The 19,105-nt window shown below is 42.7% G+C and overlaps 1 protein-coding gene across 1 annotated transcript in view; it reads right to left on the reverse strand.

Moving 5' to 3' along the window:
* Window positions 1-847: 847 nt before the first annotated feature.
* The window catches only part of RHOJ (ras homolog family member J), a 127,930-nt gene continuing 109,672 nt past the window's right edge, over window positions 848-19,105 (reverse strand). Inside the window, exons 3-5 of the mRNA XM_077464363.1 lie at window positions 8,603-8,767; window positions 3,376-3,471; window positions 848-1,566 (exon numbers count right to left, since the gene is read on the reverse strand). Of these exons, the coding sequence (XP_077320489.1) occupies window positions 1,420-1,566; window positions 3,376-3,471; window positions 8,603-8,767 (408 nt within the window). The 3' untranslated portion in view covers window positions 848-1,419. The remainder of the gene's footprint in view (window positions 1,567-3,375; window positions 3,472-8,602; window positions 8,768-19,105) is intronic.

The following is a 19,105-nucleotide window of genomic DNA, read 5'->3' on the forward strand; positions in this document are numbered from 1 at the left end:
TCGGACCAAGTGCCACGCATGCTCAGATCAAATTCTTGCATCAAAGCTATTGGCTACTAGCCTGAATGTAGTCCCATCGTAACAAAATTACATCATCACGTTCTGAAAGATCGGATTTTTCGCCAACTTTGTCCGACCGTGTGTATCCAACAGTTTTGGATAAGATCCGACGGACAAAATCAGTCGGATTTGGTTGTGGAAATCTCTGACCGTGTGTACAGGGGCTAACTTTTGCAACCCCTTTGGATCCCAGGTAAAATCATGGTCTCTAGTGTGGCAGCACGCAGGTAAAATCACCTGGTTGTATCCAGGATGGGAAATATGTGTGCCCTAGATTCAGGCTTTATGCAGACTTGTACAACTAGAGGGGGAAGAGTTAATGAGCCCAGCTGAAGTAAGTGGGCTCATTAAGACCTCTACAAAAAACCCCAGCATGCTTAGGGAGATGCTCCATCCTGGAACCAGTTTTGTGTTGTATAGACTGGGGAGTGTGACACCTGTTCTGTGCGGTGAGTTAACGCCTGTGTGGCAAACCTCTACAACAGAGACAGGGACTGGTGCAGCACAAGGCTGCACTCAGTTGTTAGACAGGGAATCTAAGTGTGTAATTAGAGGTCAAGCTGACCAGGATTTATTTTCATGTTTTATTTTTGTTTGGCTGTTATATGTTTCACTGCATGTAGCATAAATAAACCGCATCTTTTGTTTTGTTGCACCTACAACGCTGTCTGCTGTGCCTGATTTTGTGTTGTGAACCCATCCAGGGGGTCACACACACCCGCTGCCGAGCTAACCCCTCACACTAGTCAGGAAACTAAATGCAACATAATGATAAAAACAGGTCAGGAAGGTTTTATTTATTTATTTTTTTAACACACAGGTAAAAGTTTAACTAAAACAAAAACAATGGTATTCGGTGAAGCAACAGAAATTGACCTTTAAATATATATTGTACCATAATAAAATGGCTCCAAAGTACTAATCTACTAGTGTTAGAAAATTGATACTTTTTTTTGTAATAAACTAAGGAATGCTATCATGTCTTTGACAACTAGTCTTTAATATCTGTAGTCCTTTTTTGTTCAAAGTAAGGCATGAATTTCTTTGTGCGGCTAAAACGTCCAGTGACTGGTGAAAAATGTCCATTGGAAAACAAGGCACATATTGTGTATAGATACAATTCATATAAAATGATCACAGTGAGAGGGGGTAGATGAAGAAATACAGCGTCTGCATTTTAAAACATGGAGGTGTCACAGATCAAAGGCTCCGCAGAGGTGAATGAAATAGTCACTGGTCATGGCCTCCATGTTTTTTTTTTTTTCATACAGTGAATATTCCCAACTCTCTAGTGATTTTTTTTCTGTATGGTTGCTCCCATCACTGTACAATAGCACCAATCAATTCCTGGGAATGACCTTAGACAATTGAGCAAGAGTTGCGACACTTCCCACAACGTTTTTTCTTCTTCTTTGGGTGGAAGACTGTAAGGATTGCTTCATCAAACACATTCTTGAGCCCCTTCTGAGTCAGGGCTGAGCACTCTAAGTAGCACTGTGCTCCGATCTAAAGGAAAAAACAAAAGAAAGTTACGATGGACCTAGTTCCTTTTTTTTAAATCACTCAATGGGCTGGCCCCAGTACTCTTCTGTTTGATCAGAGTGTCATTTAACCCACCTCTTGTAAGCCCAAGGTGTCATGAACTTGCACCCTAGGAATGCCTCATCATCATGATCGCAGAGGTCTAACTAGTACAGTGCTACACGCTAATGTCACTATCTTAGCACCATTCTCTATATCACTGATGACTGCCCATTGTTAGTGAGAAAGATAAGAGGACCCTGTTTATTCCCTGAATAGACAAAATATATCTATAAAAAGGTAAGTACCCTAAAACAATTGCAGGGTGGGAAGGCTGGATTTGGACTATATATATATATATATATATATATATATATATATATATATATATATATAAAATACTTTATATATACAGAGCCTTGAAAGAGTATTCATACCCCTTGCAATTTTCCACAGTTTGTCACGTTACAACCAAAATCGTAAACGTATTCTATTGGGATTTTATATGATAGACCAACACAAAGTGGCACATTATTTTGAAATGGAAGGAAAATGATAAATGGTTTCAATTTTTTATTTACAAATAAATATCTGCCCCTTTACTCTGATACCCCTAACTAAAATCTAGTGGAACCAATTGCCTTTATAAGTCACCTAATTAGTAAATAGAGTCCACCTGCGTTTATATTAATCTCAGCATAAATACAGCTGTTCTTTGAAGCCCTCAGAGGTTTGTTAGAGAATCTTAGTGGGGAAAAAAAACAGCATCACGAAGGTCAAGGAACACACCAGACAGTTCAGGGATAAAGTTGTGGAGAAGTTTAAAGCAGGGTTAGGGTAAACAAAAATTGAACATCTCACAGAGTACTCTTCAATCCATCATCTGAAAATGGAAAGAGTGTGGCACAACTGCAAACCTACCAAGACGTGGCTGTCCACCTAAACTGACAGGCCGAGCAAGGAGAGCATTAATCAGAGAAGCAGCCAAGGAGGCCCATAGTAACTCTGGAGGAGCTGCAGAGATCCACAGCTCAGGTGGGAGAATCTTTCCACAGGACAACTAATTAGTCGTGCACGCCACAAATCTGACCTTTATGGAAGAGTGGCAAGAAGAAAGCCATTGTTGAAAGAAAGCCATAAAAAGTCCCGTTTGCAGTTTGCGAGAAGCCATGTGGGCCATGTGTTACTTTTTGGACTAAAAACAAAACGCTATGTGTGGTAGAAAACTAACACTGCACATTACCCTGAACACACCATCCACATTGTGAAACATGGTGGTGCTAGCATAATGTTGTGGGGATGCCTTTCTTCAGCAGGGACAGGGAAGCTGGTCAGAGTTGATGGGAAGATGGATGGAGCCAAATACAGGGCAATCTTAGAAGAAAATTAGAGTCTGCAAAAGACTTTAACCTGGAGCGGAGGTTCACCTTCCAGCAGGACAATGACCCAAAACATACAGCTAGAGCTACAATGGAATGGTTTAAATTAAAGCATATTCATGTGTTAGAATGGGCTAGTTCAAGTCCAGACCTTAATCCACCATGAATACTTTTTCAAGGCAGCAATATGTTAAAAACTTTCACATTTTAACTGCAAGGTCAAAAAGGTGGATACTTGTAGCCCCAGAAGGTTTTAGACAAGAGACTCCACCACACCCTTGGCTCTTGCAGCACTGCTTCCTCATTGCCTATGAAAGACCTTGAGTAATTGCCTAGTTTGCTTACTTTGAAATTGTGGCTGGTATATTTATCCATTGATCTACTATTAGAACCTTATCAATATCTTAAAACCTACCATCTTTGCAAGTTTCATTCCTTGTTCATAAGAAATTGGTTTTTCTTTCATATGGAGAAGTCGAGCCAGTGTTTTTGGGTCATCTCGTAGATCAATCTACAAGAAAAATAAGATATAAAAACTGATAAACCTTAGTGCTACATTTCATTAGAAACCCTTCTTGATGTTGCATTACACCTTTCTACATTAAAATGCAGGATATTACAATGCATCAAGCATTGCTTACCTCACACCCAGTCATAAAAGTAAACCATTTTATTTGTCACAAACAATGAATAGATGCAGATAAGCCATTGCATCTAATTCAAGGCTCTGAAATTTCAACATATAGAAAAACAGAGCTGTGATCTTGCATATAGTGGAGGTGTTATATTTGTAGTTTGTGTCCCCGTGAATCTGTATTGCCAATCTGTCTGTCTACTGAGCATGTTAATAGTATGACTGGATTCTTACTGTTGATCCTATGGAAATACATTGACACAACAACTAAAATAGAATTCTGTGGGCACAAACTATCCACCCTGTAAAGGTCATGAGACATCACATTTAAAGCGGGTGTCCCGCAAATTCTTTTTTTTTTTTTTTTAAAGTCAGCAGCTACAAATACTGCAGCTGCTGACTTTCCAGGGTCCCAGGGTCCAGCGATGTCGGCACCTGAGGTCGAACTGTCCCTCGGTCCTCAGATGCTGCCGCCGCCATCTTCGGTAAGGGACTCAGGAAATGAAGCCTTGCGGCTTCACTTCCTGTTCCCTACTACACATGTGCGAGTCGGGCTGAACAATCCAAATTTTTTGTGGGAACAGTTTGGGGATGGCCCCTTCCTGTTGCAACATGACTGCACACCAGTGCACAAAGCAAGGTTCATAAAGACATAGACTTAGCAGGGGTGGTTAGTAACTAAAACATATAAAATTAATTGTAGCAATCTAAAAAAGTAGCTATAATGATGTGAACCTCACAACTAAAAAGTTGTTGCTCTTGAATTTGTATTGCAAATATCAGTAGAGTGGTTTCCACCATCCCTGGTAAGTTTAATTTTGTATTTTCAGTTTGATGTGTATTCTCTGTGATATATAACTTCACATATATCCGTATTGTGGTAATATCAAAATGTATTGAGATTTCCATACATTGGAGGGTTCCACCATTATTGTTTTTTTTATTGAATAGTAACTTTTTTTTTCTTTTTGTGGCTTGTGATCACATAACAGCGCATAGCAGCAAGTCTTTTACTGATGCTTTTTTATCTTGCCTCTAGTAGTTTATCGTAAATAGTAGTGTGGTGATTACCAATTATACTAAAGATCAGGATGTGGCATTAATAAACATCAACAGATTTAAGTTGTGCCGACCAGGCAAGCCCCCCTCATGGACAATGAGCCTGGCTGCTGAGTTATCTCCCCATCCCTGCACTCAGTGCACTGATTGTCAGCACTGACTAATAGCACTGATAGGCAGCACTGATGGGTACTGATTGCCATGGATAGGCAGCACTGATGGGCATTGACTGGCAGCACTAATGCGCACTGATTGGTGGCACTGGTAGGCAGCAATGATTGGCACTGATTGGCAGCACTAATTGACACTGATAGGCGGTAGTGGCACTGATTGATAGCACTGATAGGGCAACACTGATTGGCAGCACTGATTGGCAACAATAGGCAACACAGATGGGCACTGATTGGTGGCACTGATGAGCAGCAACGCTTGGCACTTATTGGCAGAAATTATTGGCACTGATAGACGACACTGATTGGCACTGATGTGCAGCACTGATGGACACTGATAGGTGGCACAGATTGGCAGCACTGGTGGGTACTGATTGGCACTGATTGGCGGAACTGATGGGCACTGATTGGCACTGATAGACGACACTGATGGGAACTGAGAGGGGGAGTTTCACATTAAGCAGATAGTGAGACTTGCAAGAACCCCTCAGTGTGTAAAACTGACAGGTAAAAGTAACTGCTTGCAGGGAGAAAGACAGTTGTCAAACCTGAGCAGCGATGTCAGGGGTGGGTGGGGCTGAGCAGCTATCAAACACCAGCCAATGATTGGGCTGCTTAAGAAAGGAGGCTGAGCCACATAAACGTAGCAGCCCCTCAGACCCCATCCCATTGGCTGGTGTTTAATATCTGCCTGATCCCCCCCACCCCCAACATCACCACCCAGTTTTGACAGCTGGCCTTTCTCCCCACAAGCAGTTCCATTACCTGTCAGTTTCACACACTGAGTGGCTCTTGCAAGCCTCACTATCTGCTGAATGTGAAACTGTTTCACAAACAACGCAGGTTACACACTGCCTTGGATGCAGCCTTTCAGAGCAGCTCCTCGGCGGGGGGGAACATACTGTGATAGTAGTGGGGTGCCGATGGAGAGGGGAGAGATGACAGCCAACAGCACAGCTCTCCTCCAGGTATCTCACTACCTTCCGTGGCAAAGATGGAGATCTCAGGAGTCAGCCGGCACTCGGCTACACTAACACGCACAGGGTAAGGGTGTACCCAGGCACACTTGTGTGCACGCCTATGAATATGATACAGAATGCATAGTTGACTTGATCGCTGCAAGCTGCTAAGGCCCAGTAGCAACAAAGAAACCTATAAATCGTATCATTTCCACCACTACACATCACAGTTGCTATGAGGTTCTACAATTTTATCTTTGGTTTGCTATAAACATGTCTGCTGTTACTGTTCCCATACAACTCTATCTTTGATCAGTCCTCAGCACATATTGATAGAAGGCCTGGTATTTGCCTACATGTTCACTTGCAAACTGTAACCCTGTTCTAATGTTTTGTTTGGACAGCAAAAGCTTTTATTAAAACATCTCTCATGCAAGTTGAAATGGTTCAATCTCTTTTTGATTGCAGGTGCATGCACCTTTCACGATTATATTTGCTGGGTCAGCCAGTGCTGAATAAATTAGCAATTTAAAATCTACACTGCTTCTAGATTATTTCCCTTACAGTGGAATGATTCATTTCAAATCATTTGGTGATATTTTTTAAAAAAATCCTTTGCCAGACCCATAGACATAATCATAAACAACTTTCTAAGGGCCTTATAGAATGCACTATGACCAGGGTTGCCACCTGTCCCAGGATTAGGGATGAGCTTGGTGTTCGACTCGACCGGTTTCGGCAAATTCAGAACTTTGTGGACCGTTCGCACCATATTCGTGTGGCGCGAATGGCCCACAATGCACTGCGCTATCGCTATTTTCCACGTGGCAAATGTGCATTTTTGATCATTTATAATTAAAATGAATGCAGTGTGTCAAGTTTGTGTCATTTGTCCACATATAGCACCTTCATCTATAAGCACAATTTAAATCAAGATCTAATGTCTGCCTGATCAAATATGTTGAAAAAGTAATGGAGTGCACTTAAAGTGATTGTAAACGATCACCTTGTAAGGCAACCCATTCAGTTTAAAATAGAAATGAAAGAATATAAAAATACATTATAAATACCCTTTTCCCTTTTTTTTTTTGATCACATTCTCTCTCTCTGTTCTCAGCTGCATAAGAGCTGGCGGGAGGAGAAGCAGCAGCACACTGAGCTTCCCAGTAAATGGCTGTGCAGCGGGTGGGGGTGTGTCTGATCATTGGAGGAGAACAGGCCGATCTAGAGAACTGAAAATGGTGTGCTCTCCTGCTTAGTGTGGTCAGTTTTTAATAGGAAAGCAAGGGGACTAGTGGGAACACCAAGCATTTCACACAAAAGAAGCAATACAAAGAACAGGATACTCTCTCGTATAAGTATATGGTACAGCAGGCACATATCAGGAATATGAAGTGTTGGGGTAACAAACACTGTAATTTTTCATACAACTGTCGTGTGTCAGAAAATAGGATACAGGCCCAGGCCTGTTACATTTGTGTTTTATGTGTTTCCATATTTGGAGCTGTGCAATACATTTTTCATTTCTATGTACACAGAGGCGTAGCTTGAAGCTTGTGGGCCCGATGCAAAAGTTGACCTGGCCCCCCTCCCCCCACTACTTCCAACGTGTGTTCAGATACACCCACCACATGCCAAGATACTCAAAGTGGCTTAAGAGTTTTGAGTTCCCAGAGTTCACCCCTGGAGAATCAGAGGACAGGGATCACCGCTGGAGAATCAGAGGATGGAGACCCCTGGCAGGTCACTTGGCAGAGCTCCTTTCCCATCCCAGCACTATATACAGCACAGCCCCCCCACCCCCCCCCCCTACACAGGGCTGAAATCACATTCCTTTACACACACAGTCTGTCAGTCTTCGCAGGGTGTATCTGACTTTTATGTTGCCCTTCTGACCTGTGAAATTCTCTGGTCAGAATGGCAGTGTAGTTGCAGTAGTCAGATACTCCCTGTGCAGATTGTGGCTAACTGGCTGTGGAATGTGATTTCAGCCCTGCAGAGGAGGAACAGTATAGAATGCTGTAATGGGAAAGGAGCTCAGCAGCTGGGCATAGCATGCAGGGTGGAGGGGGTGGTCAGGGGGCTTGGGGGGGAAGCTTAGATCTGGGAGGGCAAAGTCATGTGACACAAAATCTGGAGCCTGCAGCCCCTCAGGGGCCAATCAGAAGGTGTTAAGGGATTTGTTTTAGCAGTTTCTGAAGATTTCTCTGGCAGTGCTGGCAGGTGTTGGGGGACAGTCACCTCCCGGGGGTGTGTTTCTTTTCCCCAGTTCTCAGGGAGGTGGGGTAAGTAGATATCCCCAGGTGGGGGGGGGGGGGGTTACAGAGAATCCCAGCTGGTGACTAGGAGACACTGAGCAGTGTCATACCTCACCAGTGACATCGGTCCCATCATGGCTACAGGACGGCACTCTCCTCCTCTTGCCTCGCTGAGCTTGGTTACCACTCCATGTTGCCAGCACAGACACTTCCCCACCCTGGGCTGTTCTCACCTAGTGCTCCTCTCCATTCAGGAAATGGCTCACAGCTTCTCCCCAGCCAATGGGAACAGAGGGGTGTGGACTATGGAAGGCAAAGTAGAAGCCCAGTACTGGAGCATGGCTGTGGGGCCCTAGGGCAGATTGGAGCTGGATTTTGTTGGAGGATATGATAATATGTCAGGCTGCAGGGGCCTCCTGGAGCTAGGAATAGGGTTGCGATTGTGACCCCTGCAACCCCTTATGTTACACCCATGTATGTACACAAAACATAACTTTTTATATGCCAGGGACACTTTTTTTTTTTTAGCTCCCTCCAGTCCTGTACAGTTCAGTACATTTACCTGTGTTCCTATTAGGACATAAGGTACATGTGGCATGTAGGCTCTGACTTCCGACACCCATTCCTCCTGGACGTTGTGGTAAGAAGCTGGATTGACAACTGAGAAGCAAATTAGAAACACGTCTGTATTTGGGTAGGAGAGAGGTCGAAGCTGGTCATAATCTTCCTGTAGAAAAGAGAATATATTATATAGTTCACACTTTCTCTGTCCGCTCTTCTATTTTTGCTTTGTGCACCAATGTATTCTGTACAAACAATGCATTTAAAAGGCCTCATTAATCAAAGTTTCAGATATGTCTTATCTTTGACCAATCTAAATTAAATTCACCCCAAAGATGACACAAGGAGAATTAAAGGAAGGTTCTGATTGGTTGCTAAAGGGCAACACATTTACTATAATTTATTTTTTCTTATCTAGCCTCATTGCTTCCTGCTACCTTGTATTAGTTTAGACACCAAGGGGACGGCACAGAAAGACATGACCTATGTTTGGTGTTTTTCCCCATTTCCAATAAACCAGCTCAGTTGGGAAGGCTAATTAAATGGAATTGGGAACGGCAGTTGTATATTTTTTGTGCTGCTTCAAGCAACTCAGATCAGAGGAAGAAAACTTCTCTATATAGTCACTTCGTATTTCAGACATTATGATAAATCTGTACTCCAATGGACTGATCGGGTCCACCTGTCAGTTTTTCAGACTGACCCAATGGGGCCATCCATTGCTCTTTATGGAGCCGTGGATGTCAGCCAACATTCAATCATGTCTGCTGAAATCAGATGAATGTGGGATCCGATCCCCATTCGTCCGGTGGATCGGATGACAGACTGATGGAAACACAGACGGTCCATTTCCATCCAACAGCCCATAGAGAACAGCAGGCTGTTTCCATGTCCACCCTCCAACAGAGGAGCAGACACGGACCTGTCATACACCTGCTCAGCTGGGATCAGCGGAGAGAACCCCTGCTGAGGGTACTTAAGCAGTATTAAACCCAAAAGCAGGCCTTATTTATATTGCATCTTACCAATTCCTAGATGTGATGGCTGCATTCGTTTTCTTTTTTAGGCTGGGTTCACACTAGTGCGAATTGGATGTTGGTTTTTCTCCGCATTCAATTCGCATGACAGGAGATTGTGACCGGCTCTCAATGGATCTCATATATCCAGGGCGGCTGCAGAGCGAATTGCACAGGAGTCCTGTGCATCTTTGGCTCCATTTCAGGGTCGAATTCAGGCAAAAAAAAAAAAAAAATCGGCCCTGATTCATACCGACAATGGAGAACAGGGACGCACTGGGCCCCTACTGTGAGCCACATCCGTCGGGAGGTGTGAACCCAGCCTTAAAGTGGTTGTAAACCTAGTTACACCACTTTTACCTACAGGTAAGCCTATAATATTTATGCCTGACATTAGGACTTGTGGTACAATAGCTAAGCATTTATATACAGTGCCTTACAAAAGTATTCACCCCCCTTGGCATTTTTCATGTTTTGCTGCCTGGAATTAACATGGATTGTTTGAGGATTTTCATCATTTAATTTACAGAACATGCCCACAACTTTGAAGATTTTTTTTTTTTTGTGAAGCAAACAACAAATAGGACAGAAAAAGTCAATGTGCATAACTATTCACCCCCCCCTCTAAAGTCAATACTTTGTAGAGCCACCTTTTGCGGCTATCACAGCTCCAAGTCTCTTTAGATAGGTCTCTATAAGCTTGCCACATCTTACCACTGGGATTTTTGCACATTCCTCATTGCAAAACTGCTCCAGCTCCTTCAAGTTGGATGATTTGCGCTTGTGAACAGCAATTTTTAAGTCTGATCACAGATTTTCTATTGGATTGAGGTCTGGGCTTTGACTAGGCCATTCCAACACATTTACATGTTTCCCCTTAAACAACTCAAGTATTTCTTTAGCAGTGTGTTTGGGGTCATTGTCCTGCTGGAAGGTGAACCTCCATCCTAGCCTCAAATCACACACAGAGTGGTACAGGTTTTTCTCAAGAATATCCCTATATTTAGCACCATCCATCTTTCCCTCAACTCTGACAAGTTTTCCAGTCCCAACTGCTGAAAAACATCCCCACATGGGGATGGTGGTCTTTGGGTGATGTGATGTGTTGGGTTTTCTTTGATGGCCAAAAAGTAAAATTTTAGTCTCATCAGACCAGAGCACCTTCCTCCATACATTTTGGGAGTCTCCCACATGCCTTTTTTCGCAAACTCATAACGTGCCATCTTGTTTTTTTCTGAAAGTAATGGCTTTCTTCTGGCCACTCTGCCATAAAGCCAAACTCTATGGTGCGTACGGCTTATTGTCGTCCTATGTACAGATACTCCAGTCTCTGCTGTGGCACTCTGCAACTCCTCCAGGGTTACCTTAGGCCTCTGCTGCCTCACTGATTAATGCCCTCCTTGCCCGGTCCGTAAGTTTTGGTGTGCGGCCGTCTCTTGGCAGGTTTGCTGTTGTGCCATGTTGTTTCCATTTGGTTATGATAGATTTGATGGTGCTCCTAGGGATCATCAAAGATTTCGATATTTTTTTTATAACCTAACCCTGACTTATACTTCTCAGCAACATTGTCCCTTACTTGTTTGGAGAGTTCCTTGGTCTTCATGGCAGTGTTTGGTTAGTGGTGTCTCTTGCTTAGGTGTTGCAGTCTCTGGGGCCTTCAAAAAGGTGTGTATATGTAATGACAGATCATGTGACACTTAGATTGCACACAGGTGGACATCATTTCACTAATTATGTGACTTCTGAAGGCAATTGGTTGCACCAGAGCTTTTTAAGGCTTCATAACAAAGGGGGTGAATACATACACACATATCATATCATCATATCACTTATCAGTTTTTTATTTCTGAAAAATAGTTTTATGTGTATATTTTTCTAATTTTACTTCACCAATTTAGACTATTATGTTCTGATCCATCACATATAATTCTGATTAAAATTTTTTTTAACTAAAGGCTGTAATGTAACCAAATAGATAAAAAGTCAAGTGGGTTGAATACTTTTGAAAGACACTGTATGTGTCTTACTGAAGAACTTTCTTCCATTATCTACTTTGCAAGGAAAAATTACATTTATAATCTCAGTTTGTTTGAGGCACTAAAATCGGCCTAATATTCGTATTAACGCTCTGCTGTCAATGCTGATATCACACCACTAGGTGGCAACAAACTACCAGGTAAGGCGACCAGTTAAAATGATAAATGCTGCATCATTAGACACCCACCAGAGTCCATTTCATCTTCCTTTCCATTTACAACATTCTTTTTAGCAACATAAAATATGTAATGATGAATATCAAATATTTACTCAGGCTTAAGCTTCCAAATGAATCCTTTGTGCCTCATATATTTGTTGTAGCAACATGTTTGTTCATCACTTATTTAAAAAGACAAATGCCATTTTTGAGTCATTGCTGCAAAGTAGTCTGATCTACTTACCATCATATATGGTTTATATTTGTCTAAATTGTTGAAATATTTTAAACATAAGGTTTAGAAGGCCAGTATACCTTTACTGCAATTTTGTTTCCATAAAAGCAACATTTAATTTTGCACAGCTGGTCTCATATCCAGCATTCTGATTGGAGAACACTTCAGATATTCTGGGGAAGCCCTCTTTAGCATAAAATGCAGAAGCTTTCAATGATTTAATAAATAATTTATTAAAAACAAAATCAAGTCCAGTGAAGGTTTAGGACAACCGATTGACTTCATAGATCAACCATGCAAGAGTGGCATAAATGCGGTTTACGCAAGAATATCGTCCATGAGGAATTTAGATGTAAGTATTGGATTTTGATTAAATAAACCATTTATGTTGCTGTGGATTAATTTAGATTAAGGGGTGGTATTATCTGAAAAAGAAAACTTGTAAAAAGATTATTGCACTTTAAAACAAACTGCACTTATCCCTTTTTTGCTTGTACCCCGAACTATCCTAAACCCTCTTCTCCTTCCACAGATGCATACTTACCTTAATCCGATAGCTGTGTCCTCTGGTGCTTGTTTACATCTAGCGCTGTGTCCTCTGGTGCTTGTTTACATCTAGCGCTGTGTCCTCTGGTGCTTGTTTACATCTAGCGCTGTGTCCTCTGGTGCTTGTTTACATCTAGCGCTGCAAGTATTACTGTCCTGGCAATGCCCGACTATTACAGCCCCACAGAGCAGTGCCGAGGCCAGAGACGAAGGTAGGAGACAGCCCCATAAAATTTGGGTTTGAAATATGCAGATACAGCTGGTATTTAAACAAACACCAGAGGCCGCTGCCGTCAGATCGAGCTATGTATGAATCTTTTTTTTTCTTTTTAAAGGTGTAATTGTATTATACACAAACACACACACAAACAAAATACTGATATCAGAGAAAACAGTGCTCAAAAATCTATAGGGTACATCTGCAATATGTGCAGTCAACATACATATCTCAGCGTAAAAGTAATGATTTAACAGTGGTAGTTCAGGTGAGGCAAAATAAAACAAGCAAACAGAATTCAGATATCCTGCTCAAAAAGTAGAAACATAGGAAATGGCGTGGTCTAAGTTTACATTCCTATCCTAGGATTTAAATAGCAGGTGGAATAGTATAATCCAGCGGTGGCTGATGTTTTATTGGGGGGGGGGGGGGTGAAAAACAACCCCCCGGGCTACCCCCCAACTGCCAGCTACCCCACTCACGGTGTGGTACTAACACCCCCCTCCACCACCCGCTGTCCTTACCATGGATGCGGGCGGTGAGAGCTGTAATCGGAGCTGCTGTGGCCATCTTCCAGCGCGGTGGGCTCTGGTGTCCTCTCCTAGAGTCCTCTCCACAGTGCGTCTCCTCTCTGCTCCTCCTGGCGCTAGGCGTCAAATAGGATCGCCTGACATTTTGGCCAATCGGGAAACAGGTTTCATATCTGCTTCGGTTTGGCCAGGAGGAGGATCAGTGTTGCAACAGCAAATATTCATTCACTGTTGCAACACACCTGGGTGGGCTCTGGACACATCCTCTGAGACCCAAGCCCACACTATTTTGAAGCCTATTAGAGCCTTTGGCTTTATTCATGTGCTTAAAAAAAAAAACCCTGGCCGCTGTAATTCATGTGCTCGGTGCCTCGAAAGGGGCCGGACACATGAATAGGGGGCAGCGGCGGCGGCCGTAGATAGATTCATGCTATGCATGATTCTATCCACTGCATATAGGGGGTGAAGAGGAGAGAGGGGTGGCAACCATGCGCCCCTAATGGACGGGCTGCCACTGGTACAATCTGATTTGACCCATGAATCCCAGACTTTAGCAAACTTTTGGGGGCATCCCCTGGCCTCATATGTCATTTTGTATAGTGGGATTACTTGGTTAATGATGGTAAGCCAAAAAGTTAGGGTGAGTGAAGACTGTGACTTCCAGTCCATAGTTATGGATTTATTTGCATAAAACAAGACTATATGTAAGAAGGTTTGTACATTTTTAAATAGACTTTCATCATTAATGTAGCCCAGCAGGCATTTCAAGGGGTTACAAATGTTGGGTATTTGAGTAATTAAACTAATAAAGGCAGTGATTTCTGACCAAAATCTACTAATCTGTGGACATTCTCACGTCGTATAGTAGAATGTGCCATCAGCCGTTTTACATCTAGAACAGGTTGCAGATGACATTTTATTCAAGCAATAGAGCAAACAAGGAGTGTAGTAAGACTTGTCTAATAGTTTGGCTTGTATGACCTTGTATCGAGAAGAGATAACAGTAGAGACCTGGAGAGGAAGAACCTACTGCCAGATATCCTCTGTCAACTCCGGTATGTCAGAGTGCCATTTATTTTCTGTGATTCTAGTTTTACTAGTTGTGGAGCGAATAAGAAACTTGTAATATGTGGAAACAAGTTTTGTGTGGAAGGGGTCGGTTAATAAAGGCTCGAGTGGGGAGGTTTGAAGGAGGGGAGGGGGGTGATGGGTTAGATCAGGGAAAAAGGGATGAGTGCGCTTTGTTTTGAAGTGCAATTACCCCTTAAATTTTGGTATTCTAAACAAGTTTATGAGTTTTGTTGTCTAAATCAGCCTTTTTCAACCAGATTTTCATTATGCACCATTACGAGTTTCTAGGCACTGGCATCCTAACGACTAATGATGTCTTCAGTTGATAAGGAGGATGTCTGTTGCCTCCACAGGAACCTTGACTTTTTTTCAAATGTTACTGGGTGTCCTATGTGTGGATGTTGTTGCATTATGTAAAGCTATAGCTATTATTGACTTGGCTGTCCATAATTTTAAAGGGTGCGTTGACTTAAAAAAAGTTTGAGAAACATTGGTCTAAATAACCAATTGAATTTTCAGTTTAATACGGCTAAATAGGTGCATCAAAAGTCTTAAATGTGGCACAGCCCTTGTAGATGACCCTGTTCCCTGGTGGCATGCTGCCAATTGAGATCCTTGTTCTCTCTCTGGAAACGGTCATCTTCCTGCAGAGGTAACATGCCCCATGGTCTGAAAACAACAAAGTTCAAGTTCCTCAAGGGAGAGCAGCCGGGGTGCATGTATGACCTCTATAGAGAGACCATTGCTTCCATGCAGAGCGTAAGGGTCTTTCTCTACATCTAATGACAAGGGACAGTCTCTTCTAATTAAGCTGTGGTTGCTTTCTAAAGAAAACAAACTGCACAATTTTGCATACAATAAGGGGAATTTGTCAAAACGGAAGTGGCCAGAATCATTACCAGCTGTGCATGGCAACCAATCAACTTCTATCATTCATTTTTAAAGCTTAACTGAACATGCAGACTGTCATGGTTTCCTGCCTGTGAAATTCTTAACTCCTTGCTGCAGTGGTTCTGCTAGACCTGAGATTCTATTCACATGTGTTGTTGGCTTCTGTGTTCACCTATGGGTGTCACCTGCTCTACTGTGGATTTATATTCCTTTCCCCCCCTCTATCACTTCTTGGCCCTCCTCCCACTCTGCTTCTCTATATAAGACATGCTCAGTGCAGCCCGTGTTGTCTCAGCAACCTCCTAGTTTGTCTGTGCTTTTGTTTGTCTAGTATAACTTATATTGTGTGTCTGACTTCCCGCGTACCAACCCTGGCTTCGTCTAATGGTTGTGCTTGCCTGCTGCCCGTCCTGACCTCAGCTCATTCCCAGATCTTCTTCTGTCTCCTGCTGTCTGCACTTTGCGCATGCGAGTGGTCTCACCATCTTTATCTGGGTGTACCTGGGGGCCGTCACCTGGTTCCTGCTTGCTTCAAATCCATCCCCACCCATCAGAGGCCTCAGTGAAATAGCAGGCTAGGGCTTAGACCTTCCATGTCCTGGGGAAACCCGAGTTGGCTTTCTACAAGGGTTTACTGACACTGAAACCAGACACTGACTATAGACGCTAATTGGTTGCTATGCACAACTGCTCCAGATTATGTCTGTTCCACTCTTGATAAATTTCCTTTTGTTTTGGTGCACCTGTAATACATTTTGTTCATTTAATCTAAAAATTCAGTTGGTCTTTAATTAATAATAGGATTATGTACAATCAGTATCCTGCAGAACTCTTTGAAGACTCCATCAACCTAAACAGAATGATTCTTATACAGTGCCTTGAAAAATTATTCATACCCCTTGACATTTTCCACATTTTGTAATGTTACACCCAAAACGTAAATTTATTTTATTGGGATTTTATGTGATAGACCAACACAAAGTTGCACATAATTGTGAAATAGAAGGAAAATGATAAAATAATTTTCACATATTTTTAATAAATTCATATCTCAAAAGTGTGACGTGCATTTGTATTCAGCCCCTTTCACTTTTATACCCCTAACTAAAATCTAGGTGAACCAATTGCCTTGAGAAGTCACCTAATTAGTCATGAGCCCTTGTACACACGGTCGGACATTCCGATGGACAATGTCCGATAGGACCATGATGTTGGATAATCCCACAGTGTGTGGGCTCCATCGGACCAAGTTTTCCAGCTGGGCTATAAAATTTTCCGACAACATGATCCGAGCGGACTTTGTCCGATCACGTGTAGAGAATTCCAATTGGACAAAGTGCCACGCATGCTCCGATCAAATTCCTAGACCAAAGCTATTGGCTACTAGTCCCGTCCTAACGAAATAACATCATCACGTTAAGTACGATCGGATTTTCTGACAACTTTGTCCGGCTGTGTGTATGCAACAGTTTCAGACAAAATCCGACGGATTTGGTTGTCGGAATGTCTGACCGTGTGTACAAGGGCTAAGAGTCCACCTGTGTGTAATTTAATCTCAGTGTAGATACAGCTGTTCTGTGAAGCCCTCATAGGTTTGCTAGAGGACCTTAGTAAACAAACAGCATCATGAAGGCCAAGGAACACCAGACAGGTCAGGGATAAAGTTGTGGAGAAGTTTAAAGCAGGGTTAGGTTATAAAAAAAAATATCCCAAGCTTTGAACATCTCACAGAGCACTGTTAAATCCATCAACCGGAAATAGAAAGAGTATGGCACAATTGCAAACCTACCAAGACATGGCCGTCCACTTAAACTGACAGGCCGGGCAAGGAGAGCATTAATCGGAGAAGCAGCCAAGAGGCCCATGGTAACTCTGGAGAAGCTGCAGTGATCTACAGCTCAGGTGGGAGAATCTGTCCACAGGACAGCTATTAGTCGTGCTCTCCACAAATATGGCCTTTATGGAAGAGTGGCAAGAAGAAAGCCATTGTTGAAACAAAGCCATAAGAAGTCCCGTTTGCAGTTTTTTAGAAGCCATGTGGGGGACACAGCAAACATGTGGAAGAAGGTACTCTGGTCAGATGAGACCGAAATTGAACTCTAGCCTAAAAGCAAAACACTAATGCCTTGTACACACGGTCGGACATTCCGACCACAAAATCCAATGGATTTTGTCCAAAACTGGTGTTGCATACACACGTTCCCGACAAAGTTGTCGGAAAATCCGATCGTTGGGAATGTGGTGACGTTCATTGCGTACGACGGAACTATGTAGTGGCTAGTAGCCAATAGCTTTGGTCTCGTAATTTGATCTGAGCATGCGTGGCACTTTGTCCATCGGAATTCTCTACAAACGATCGGAAAAAGTCAGATCGGATTTTTTCGCCTAAAAATTTTAGATCCTGCTCTCAAATTTTGTCCATTGGAATTTCCGACCGTGTGTACAGGGCATAAGTGTGGCGGAAAACTAACACTGCATATCACCCTGAACACACCATCCCCACCGTCATGTTGATATCAAAGAGTATAGAAATAAACAAAGTAATGGTAACTAGTAACCAGTAGACCACTTTAAACAATGGTGTAGAAAACAGAAAAAAACATGGCTCAAGACATATGGCCAGAGAGTGTGGTGAATTTACAGGTAAGATTACAATAATCTTAAAAAGGTAAAGGAGGAGGAGTAGAAAGGGTGGAGAAACATGGAAAGAGAGAAATAATTTTTTTTTTAAAAGGGGAGGGGAGAAGGGTTTATGAGAGAAAGGGAAGAGGGGGAAAAGGTATATCAAGCTACTCATGAGAGGGCCCAGGGGGACTAGTAGGAGCTGTACGCACTATAAAAGGGTCAAAATCAGAAGAGAAACGGAAGTGTAACCCAACGGTCCACATAATAGTGTGGGTCTCACTTTTATCAGCATCCCAAGCTAACATCCTTTCAATATGTTCGATCCTGTCCACTTCACAGGCCCAGTCCGCTAGAGAGGTGACCACTGGTTGATGCAAAGATCTAACAATAACTGAACGTGCAGCAGGCAGCAAATGGCAAATTAAGCTCTTCTTGATTTGTTTGTATGACCCCGGTAACATAGGACCGTTAAGTGGGCGGCACAGTGGTGTAGTGGTTAGCACTCTCACCTAGCAGTAAAAAGGGTCACTGGTTCAAATCTCAACCATGACACTACCTGCCTGGTGTTTGCATGTTCTCCCTGTGCCTGCGTGGGTTTCCTCTGGGTACTCCGGTTTCCTCCCACACTCCAAATACATGCAGGTAGCTTAATTGGCTTCTGTCCAAAATTGGCCCTAGTATATGAATGGGGACTTTGGATTGTGGGCTCATTGAGGGTAGGGACCAATGTGAGTGTGCAATGTACAGAGATATGGGTAGACACTCACTCAGGTTGAACTGGATGGACTGGTGTCTTTATTCAACCTTACTAACTATGAAACTATGAAGTGGGGTTCATTAGGATATTTGTCCCCAGCAAGTTTGTCTTATAGCTGGAGAATCTTGTCCAAAAAGGGCAATGTACCCCAAATGTGTGTCATGTTACCCAGGGCCTGCAAGCATCTCCAACATATGTCCGAAACATAAGGATCCAGCTTGTGTAGAATAGTGGGTCACCGATACCACCTAGTGAATATACGATAATTCCGTTCTCGGGCATGAGATGGGATAGATAATTTAAAAGAAAGCGCCATTGTTTTGCCCCATTCCATATCATCCGGAGACAAGTTCATCTTCCTTTCCCATTTGAAAGCAATGTCGGTCAGTTTGGATAAGAGACCTGAATCAGTATCTGATGTA

This window comes from Lithobates pipiens, unplaced genomic scaffold, assembly GCF_037356315.1.
Source record: "Lithobates pipiens isolate NorthernLeopardFrog02 unplaced genomic scaffold, aLitPip1_a1.2 Scaffold_30, whole genome shotgun sequence".
NCBI classification, from domain to species: domain Eukaryota; kingdom Metazoa; phylum Chordata; class Amphibia; order Anura; family Ranidae; genus Lithobates; species Lithobates pipiens.